This window comes from Phocoena phocoena, chromosome 8 (assembly GCF_963924675.1).
Source record: "Phocoena phocoena chromosome 8, mPhoPho1.1, whole genome shotgun sequence".
NCBI classification, from domain to species: Eukaryota; Metazoa; Chordata; class Mammalia; order Artiodactyla; family Phocoenidae; genus Phocoena; species Phocoena phocoena.
Window position 1 is genome coordinate 57,352,084 of NC_089226.1, and position 9,032 is coordinate 57,361,115.

Below are 9,032 nucleotides of genomic sequence, written 5' to 3' on the forward strand. Positions count from 1 at the left end.
AGATGGGGGCTGACACATACTCATGGTGTGCCATGGGAGCACAAAAGAGGGGCGGGTGGGATAGGAAATAAGGCAAGCTTCCTAGAAAGGGAATTGCTTCAACTGAGTTTTGAAGGATGAGAAGCAGTTAAGCAGGTGAGGAGAGGCTATGGGCATTCCAGATAGAAGGGGTGGCCCATGGGAAGCTCCAGGTGGTGAGACAACCTGGGACCTTCAAGGAATTGTAAGGACTTCGGTTTGGCTAGAATGAAGGGAACCAGAAGAGCTAACAGGAGATGGGAGCAAACCATAGCCATGGGGAGGAAGGTTAAAGATAATCAGTTCAAAGAGCTTTTTATCCAGAAGACGGTGGGACAGGTTTTAAGCAGGGCAGTGAGATGGATCAGCTCCATGCACTTTTAGGATCACTCTGGCTGCATTGCAGAGGATGGACTGGAGTGGAAGGCTGGAGGCAAAGGGATCAAGAAGGAAGCTGGGACAGGGATCCGGCTGAGATGTGTGTTGGGGCCAGGTGGGGAAGCAGAAGAAGGACTGATTGGAGAGGTATTTAGGGGTAGAATGGTCATAACTGGCCTCCCACTCAATATTTGAATATTCAGTCTCAAAACCTTTGCACTTGCTGTTTCTTCTGCCTGGATTGATCTTTCCTAGGCGGTTTGCAGAGATGCTTCCTTCCCATTGTTCAGGATAAGCCACCTTCTCAGAGGAGCCTGCCTGACTACCCCATTCAAAGGACAACCTTTCCCATCACTCTTACAACACTCTGTTTATTTCCCTCATAAGAGGTATCTTACTTGTTTATTTACTTGTTCTTGGTGCAAGCACATGGGCTCTGAGTTCTAACCCCAACTTGACTCCTTTATTAGCAACGAGCAAATTATTCATCTTTGTCTTAGTTTGTTCATTTGTAAAGTAGGAATAATAACACCTACTTCATAGAATTGTCATCTAAAATCGGTTAATATATGTAAAGTGCCTAGAACAACTGCCAGCTTCTTCCTAGCACAGTGCTTGGCGCATAGTAGGCACTTTATAAAATATTTGCTGAATGGATTTGACTAAATGAAAGAAGGAACATTCCCATGTTCACCAGCAGATGGCGCATGTACGGAAAAAAGTTAAAACTGCTCCCACTCTCACAAATTGGCCAATAGATGTCACTATAGCTCCCTGGGTCAAGGAACCAAGGCTGAGACAGGCTGTCAGTGGCAGATGTTGCCCAGATAGGACGCTGGACAAGAATCCCAAATGGAGGGCCAGAAAGCTATAATTGTATTAAAAAGTCAAAGTCTAAAAGCTAAAGCTAAATTATGTTTTACATGATTACATATTCTAAAGCCGCATTTTCTTTCTGTTCTCTCACTTTATTGAATAGTAACAAGGAGCTGACCATGCAGGCATCTTCTATAACTGCAGCCTCAGCTCAACAAGGTGAGAGGTTGTGGGACTTAAAGGGAGTGGGCATCAGACATACAGCAGAGGGAGGCCAGAGCGAGCCCTGCGTGATACCTCTTCCTCTGCGCTTTGGTCTTCTGTGGGGCATGGCGCTCAGAAATCTCTGTGCGCCAGGGTCAGGCACCCAAAAGGGAACTGGGCCCAGCCCCTGCAGGGAGTGTCTGGTCTGGTGCAGACAATGGGCCAGAAAACAAATCAGTCCAAATGAAGGTCTGGGGGGGGTGTCCAGAGACAGGAGGAAGAGGGTGAGGTCAGGAAAGCAGAGGGAACCATTGAGCTGTCCTGCTGCTCTCTGTTGGGGGTAAGGCATCCCAGGCAGAGGGTACTGTGTGAGCAAGGTATGGGGCCTGGAATAGCTAGCTGGGCTCTGTTACTAAAATCTGAGTAGTCTGGTGTGGCTAGAGAATAGCATTCAGGAAGTTGTTTAGCATGGCTGGAGGACAGGGGCAAGGACAGGGAGTGTATTAGTTATCTAGAGCTGGCAGACTAGCTAGTCTAGCAGTCTGGCACGTTTTCTTTTCCCCTCCAAGTCTTGTCAAAAGTCATTGTAGCCCAGGGCCCAACAGCCTGGTACAGTCCTAGTTTATTCTTGTCCCAGTGTAATTATTAATAGAGGTCCCTTTCACTCTCCAAAGTTTCCTAGTTTGGATGGTCACCTTAGTTTGGGGGCCCCCATGCCTCCATTATCACAGTGACCCCATCTTTACTGAGCACAGGAGCCGGGTATGGTCCATCTCAGCAGGTGCTCGGCAGAGAGGAGAGGCTCAGGAAGGATGAGTTTCATGCAGGGGGACCTCAGAGCCTGCGGGTCCAGAACAAGCCCCTTTCTCCTCTCGGAGAGGTGTAGAGATGCCCCTTCCCTTGTGAAGGAGCCCCCATCAGAGTGTCTGCCTGCAAGAGGCTGGAGCAGGTTTCTGAGGCCTCCTGGAAGCTGCTGATGGAGGCTGAAGAGAGCTCTCCACCCTTTCCTTGCTGGCTTTTTGCTCATCTCCAGGTCACCACAGGTCTGGCCGCAGGAGGCAATGACCACAGGGATGGAGATACAGAGTTTGGAGATGGGGCAGCACTGCCAGACACTCAGACCCAGAGCAGGGCAGGGATGGCCCCAGGGGGCACCCTGAGCTCTGGATCTGCTCTGCTCCTGACACCCTGTGTGACCTGGATGGGCTCCTGCAGTCGCTGGGCCGCAACTTCCCCACTAGTACACTGAAGGGTTAGTTGAGGGGGTCTCCATGGGACTGGCCATCCCCGGGCAAACCGCTGTGAGGCAGGGCTGAGGGAAGAGGGTGGAGGTGGAGAGGGAGGGCTGGGGGGCAAAGCCGGGGACTCTGAAGGCAGCCAAGTTCATTACCACAGGAATATTAACTGCCCTTGTAACTTCTCCCAGTCTGGGAAAGGCCATGCCGGTAAGTTAGGGCCATGAGTCTGCCAGGCAGAGACTTAATGAAGAAGGAGATGGACTTCAGTGAGAGCAGGGAGTCCCTCTGGAGGTCACAAGTCCAGCCCTGGCCTGATGGAAGGAACCTGGAGCCAGGGAGGGGCAGGGGGTGTCCACAGTCGGGGTCGGACTGAACCAGAAAGGCACGAGCCGGCTCTGCGGTGTTCACTGCTGGATCCCCAGCACCCAGCACACAGTAGGGCCTAACCAATGCTTCTGACTGACTGGGGTCCAGGCGACGTGGCAAGTCATGCTGAGCTGACTGAAACCCAGTCCTCTGGACTCCAGCTGGGCCCTCACTTATTCCCACCCCAGACCTGAGGGGCCTGGGTAGGAAAGGGGTCGCAGAAGTAAAAGGCTTCTCAAGGAGATGGTGATCGTGGCTTCCCTTTGTGTTTGAGAGGAAATTTCAGTTTTTACAGGGTCACAGAAGCCCAGGAAGTCTGACGTGTTTCTCGGTGCAGAGCTGCCTTGATGTGTATCACATTTCTGACAGTCACACACATTTTCTCTCCTTCTCTACCTGCTCTCTATCCCACCTGCTCTTTAAGGGCACATCCTGGATGGAGCTTTCCCCCCTGGCACTTGGCCCCTGCAGTCACTTGCCCACCGCAAACTTCCAGCAGCATTCACAGCATCTGATTAGAGGGGGAGGTTAACCATTCGGTGACTCGCTGGCGCTGCTGAAAGAGGGTCTGCAGTGAGCGGGTGACATCAGGGTGTCAGGGGAGGGCCAGCCAGACCCCTCCATCTCACCTTTTCCTGCAATACCTCTTTGTGGCCCCTTCCCTTACCCCCCTGCCCCTCTGGCTTCCCATGGGCACGGCTTAGCGGACTCCTCTCTCTGTCTCCTGTGCCCAGCATAAGGCCTGGCACAAAAAGGATGGGCAGAAGGAAGGAACAAGTAAGAGCACCACGCGGTTCTCCTGGCCCACATAGCACACCTCCCCACTTCCCTGACTTCTCTGAGGGCGGAAGTCCCTCTAGTTCCTCCCAGTGGAGAATGAAGGGAACGCAGAACCATCTTACCCACACACATCGTCCTAGCTACCCCCAGCCATTAATGGTCTTCTTGAATTATCAGACTAACAGATCTTCCTGCACCTAGGCCTTTGTACAAGCTGATACTTCTGATCTTTCTCTGTTCTGCAACTCCTACTCATCCCTCAAAACACTGCTCAAATGTGACTTTAAGAAATTTCCCTAGGCTGGGTACAGGGGCCCTTACTCTGAGTTCTCATGGTTTCCTGGGACTTCTTTTCTCTAGAACTTGATTGAATAGAATTTCTCCTCTGGGTCATTAGCTTTTCTAGGACTGACAAAGTTGTATTTAGTAGAGACTAAGAAAATGGTTGGATTTGCAGAGGAGGCTGGGGCCCTGGGGCCCTGCTGATAGTTCCATAAAGCCAAAGGCCACTGACAGGCTACAAGAAGGGAAGCTGCTCAGAGACAGCATTTAATGGGAGTCAGTGAATGGCACTAAGGTTAAATATCAATTGGCATACATTAGGTACTCAATTAGTTGATTTTTGACAACTATTGGTTTGATATTTAGCTTAGCATCAGCTCTCATCTAAAACCCTCAAAGATTTTTGCTGACAGTGTACCACAGCTAGCAGCATGTTTTATTTGCCAGGACTTAGTGTAGTCTTAGGCTACATTACATTACGTCTTTGGAATTGGGCGGTGGGGGCAGGGGGTGGGGGGGGTGGTGGGCAGGGTGACCTGTTAGAGACACAGTTCTCTAACCTGTGTTAGAGAGAACATCACCATTTTCCCCTACGGGACTGGAAAAGCACCCTTTGAAGGTCACTGATGGATGGGAATGCTTCAAGAGAATTTAACCCCTTCTCACGAGGAATGACTGGGAGAAGGGGTAGGGAATTTGCTGGGAGAAGATGAGGAGGCTCGTGCACTGCCAACCACTCTGTGAAGAGCTGTCCTGGGGTGAGGTGTGCTCCTGGCCTCAGCGCAAAGTTGGGACTGTCAGGGAGTCCCAGGCAGATTTCTCCAGCATTGGCACCGAAGAGATGCTCCCAGGAGGGGAGGGAGTAAGCACCTCGAGAGAGGGTGCTCCTCGCTGATACAGTTTAGGAGCCTTCCCACGTTACCTCTGAGGTCCCTTTCAATGTTTAGAAGACACAAATTCTAGAATTAGGGCTTCCCCGGTGGCGCAGTGGTTGAGAGTCCGCCTGCCGATGCAGGGGTTCGTGCCCCGGTCCGGGAAGATCCCACATGCTGCGGAGCGGCTGGGCCCGTGAGCCATGGCCGCTGAGCCTGCACGTCCAGAGCCTGTGCTCCGCAACGGGAGGGGCCACAACAGTGAGAGGCCCGCGTACCAAAAAAAAATTCTAGAATTACATAACCCTAAGATTCTAAAATGCCAGAATTCTAGGCTTCTGCCATGTGGTTCTAGGGCTCTGAGACCCTGAATGTAAAATAATCCAGCCTGGGGACCTTGAGGTAGGAGACAGCCTCTTATCCTGGCCCTACTGGCCCAGAACCCACCTGTCTTCTTGTTCCACATATCTCAAGGGGCTATTTTATCCACGTCCCCCACTGCTAGGCTACCTCTCTTCTCAGCCTCTCACATATCCAAGGTGCAGGTCTTAACCCTCTAGCCAGGAAAGCGTGGCGTGACACAGGACATAAGGGAGTACCCGGTAGTTCAACAGAGGGGACGATGTCAAAGCAGCAAATAATGATTCCTCCTCTTTTCTGTCTGAATTAACTGCCTCTGATTGTCTGCAGCTGGATTTGTTCCCTGATAGCCTCATCTGATGCTAGTGTCTGTCAGTCCAACTACATCTCCCCCATGACCCTCCACGCCACCGCAGTAATGAGGAACCGAAGGGTAAGAGGATGTAGAGGAAGTGCAGGACCCTACCCTGGCTGCAGATAACACTGTCTCAGCATAAAAAGCGAACTGGTTTGCAGAGCAATGCCATCCCAATGGGAAGTCCCTCCATGTGTCTAGCCTCAAGCTTACTATGTACAGTCAGAACCTTTTCTTCTCCCACAGTCTGGGAGAAGACATCAAGAGTCCCTGCTTCACCTCAGGAAGGTCTAAACTGCTCTAAGTGTCCCCTCCCACCCCCTTTAATGACCCAAGGTCAGCAGGAATGACATGGCACCGTTTACAAGAGCAGAGTATCTGAGATTATTGCAGACTTTATAGAAAACTGCCCAAGGGAGATCCAGATTTCCAGGATGGGGTGGGAAGGCAGGCCTCAGGCAATATGTTGAAGGAGGGTGACTTCCTGTGTGCAGAAGCAGCACAGGCCAGCCATTCTGCCTGACCCAGGGGGTGGGAGTCAGGAAGAGGCGGCCCCCTCCCACTCACCAGTTGTGCTTTGGGATCATGAAGAAGGCAGGGCGCTGAGGCTCTGACCCTGGACCGGAGGGCTTTTCCCTTCCTCTCCCAGAAGGCATACGGGGGGACAGCGGTGGGGAGGTGGCCGAGAGGACTCTCCAAGGGAGAAGAGTCACATGGGTGGGAAAGAGAATGTGGCCAGCAGCTCCCAGCCCTTCGGAGCCCCTCCCCCACCCCCTCTGTGGCACAATGGTCAGGTGACCCTGGTTGTGAGGCCAGACCATCTACTTTGCACCCCCAGGACTCTCTCCTCCAGGATCTCCTATGGGGATCTGCTAGTATGGCTGCGGGGTGCTTCGCATCTGCGCCTGTTTTGCAGGGCTAGAGAGCTCATCCTTAAGAGGAAAGGGGGCTGGGCATATCCCAGGGATGGATTCCTCACTGGACCCTGAGCCAGTGAGTGGCAGTGTGGGTACTGAGTGCAAGCGATGGATGTAGGAGGAATTGAGAGCCTAAGACTTGGGCAGGGGGAGGAAACTCAGATCGGGGTGAAGAGCTGAGAGTTTGAGATTGGGGACAAGGACTGAGTATTAGGGTATCAGAGCCAAAAGTGGGAAAGGCTGAGGATCAGCTCCACGCTAAGGCTATAAAGGGGTGTGCCTGTCCCTCGGATGGGAGAGATAGAGAAGAGCTGAACCCCAAGCCTGGGCCAAGGAAGGGAGGGGCCTGAGCAAGAGCTGGGGTGGTGGGTGGTATGAAATACATCCTCAGATTGGGGGAGGGTGCCCAACCCTCAGACTCCCGGGATGTAGGTTCTATGCAGGATGGAGAGTTAAGAGCTCCCAAACGAGAAGAAGAAAGGCTCAAAGTCCACAGAAACCTCCTGGTGGGGTTGCTCTGCTTCTGAGACCAGAATGGGATGTGAGGGTCCCTGAGCCCTCGAAGGGAGCTGAGGGCTGCAAGCTGGAGTGTAGTCTAGGGGGATGTTTCCTGCTGAGAGGTCTGGGTTCAAAGCACAGGGTAGTGGAAGCAGTCCCAGGGCCTTCGGATTGAAGGACAAGGTCTCTGGGTGAGTGCTGAAAGGGGGAGGGGGCTTCTGGTGGTTCAGGAGGGCTGTCAGAGCTTGGGATGGGTGGATGGGATTTCTGGAATCCAGAAGAGAGTGCCTCTGGGTCTTTGATGGTGACAGCTCTCAGAGGCTGGGGAGGGGGGTACAGCTTGGGGCCTCCAGGTGGGGGAGATGCCATAATCCAAAGGTCTCAGATCGGTCAGGCGTAGGTCTCAAAGCCCCAAGCTCGCGGGTGTCTCATACCCACAGCCTCAGGACAGGTCATCAGCTGGCAGGGGTAGCCCCCAAGTCCCAACAAGCGAAGCTCAGAGGCCCGAACCGGGGGAAGTGGCCCCAGAACCGGCGGGGGCGGCCGAGGCGGGCGCGCGGCGCGGGTCTGCGTCCTGCTCGTAGCGGTAGTGGTAGCCCTCCATCTGGTCCCGGCAGGCCTCGCGCAAGTTGCGCATCCAGCGCTGGATGCCACGGCGGTTTAGGTAGAGCACCATTAGGAAGATGAGGCCGATGAGCGCCAGAACCAGCCCGAAGAAGACGTAGGACGCTTCCAGTTCCGGGCCGTCAAGTTCCACTTCTTCCCCGCGACCGTCGGCGTCGCCTTCGGCGCAGCGCAGCCCCGCCTCGTCCAGGTCCAGGAAAGGCCGGTCGTACAGCGCCCGCGGGGAGGCGCAGCGCAGGCGCCTCGCGTCGGGTACGCGCTCCGTGGCGTTGCGCATCCAGGCCAGCAGGGGGCGCGCAGCGCAGCCGCAACGCAGGGGGTTGTCGGCGAGCAGCAGGCGCGGCGCGGGGAGGCCGCCATCGCGCTCCAGCGCGCGCAGCTCGTCGGGGCCCAGGCCGGCCAGCGCGTTGAGGCGCGCGTCCAGCTGCTCCAGGCGCGGCCGGCGCAGCGCGGCGGACGGCAGGTGGCTAAGCGCGTTGCCCGACAGGCCCAGGAGGCGCAGCTCGTCGAGCGGGGCGAGCGCGGCGTCCAGCGCGGCCAGAAGCGCGGGGCCGCCCCGCGCCAGCGCGTGGTTGAGCTGCAGGGAGCGCAGCGCGGGCAGCCCGCGGAAGGCGTCGCCGCCCAGGGCGCGCAGCGGGTTGTGGCTCAGGTCGAGCGCCGCCAGGCTGGGCAGCCCGTCGAAGGCGCCGTCCTCCACCATCTCGATGTTGTTGTGCGTGAGGCGCAGAGCGGTCAGGAGCGGCAGGCGCACGCCGCCCGCCGCCTCCGCCTCCGCCTCCTCCCCGTCCGCGTCCCCGCCGGCGAAGGCGGCCGCGCGCAGCACAGTCAGGTTGGCGCCCACGATGGTGAGATTGCGCGCGTCGGGTGGCACGTCCCGCGGCGGCTGCCGGAGCTCGGCGCCCGACGCGCAGCGCAACATCAGCTTAGGGCCGCCGAAGCAGTAGCACTGGAAGGGACAGGGTGCGGCGGGTCGGCTCAGCGCCGCCGCCAGGAGCAGCAACCCCGGCAGCAGCGGACCCCTGTGCTCCGGCTGTCCGGCGCGCGGGGCCATCACGGCTGCCCCCGCATCCAGCGCCCGGGCCGCCGCGCTCACCAGTGAGTTCGGAGCCCCGTGGGGGCGGGGAGGGGGGCGGGTGGGGCAAGTCTTCGATCGGGAGCGCCCGGCAGTTGTGGTCGGTCCTTCCGCTGGCTCTATAGTCCGAGGAGCCTTCACTTTCCTGGCTGGGGCGAGAGGGGTCAGGCGGGGAGCGGAGCCCCCCGCCCCCGGTGCCCTCTTCGCCCTGCGCACCGGCCTCCGACTTCTGCGGCCGTTCTGGGCTCGGAG

The 9,032-nt window shown here is 56.3% G+C and overlaps 1 protein-coding gene across 1 annotated transcript; it reads right to left on the reverse strand.

Annotated features, from left to right (window-relative positions):
* Nucleotides 1-7,580: 7,580 nt before the first annotated feature.
* Nucleotides 7,581-8,759, reverse strand: TPBGL (trophoblast glycoprotein like). Its single transcript, XM_065883258.1, has one exon. It carries the CDS (start codon nt 8,757-8,759, stop codon nt 7,581-7,583), a length of 1,179 nt encoding a protein of 392 aa, XP_065739330.1.
* Nucleotides 8,760-9,032: the final 273 nt, after the last annotated feature.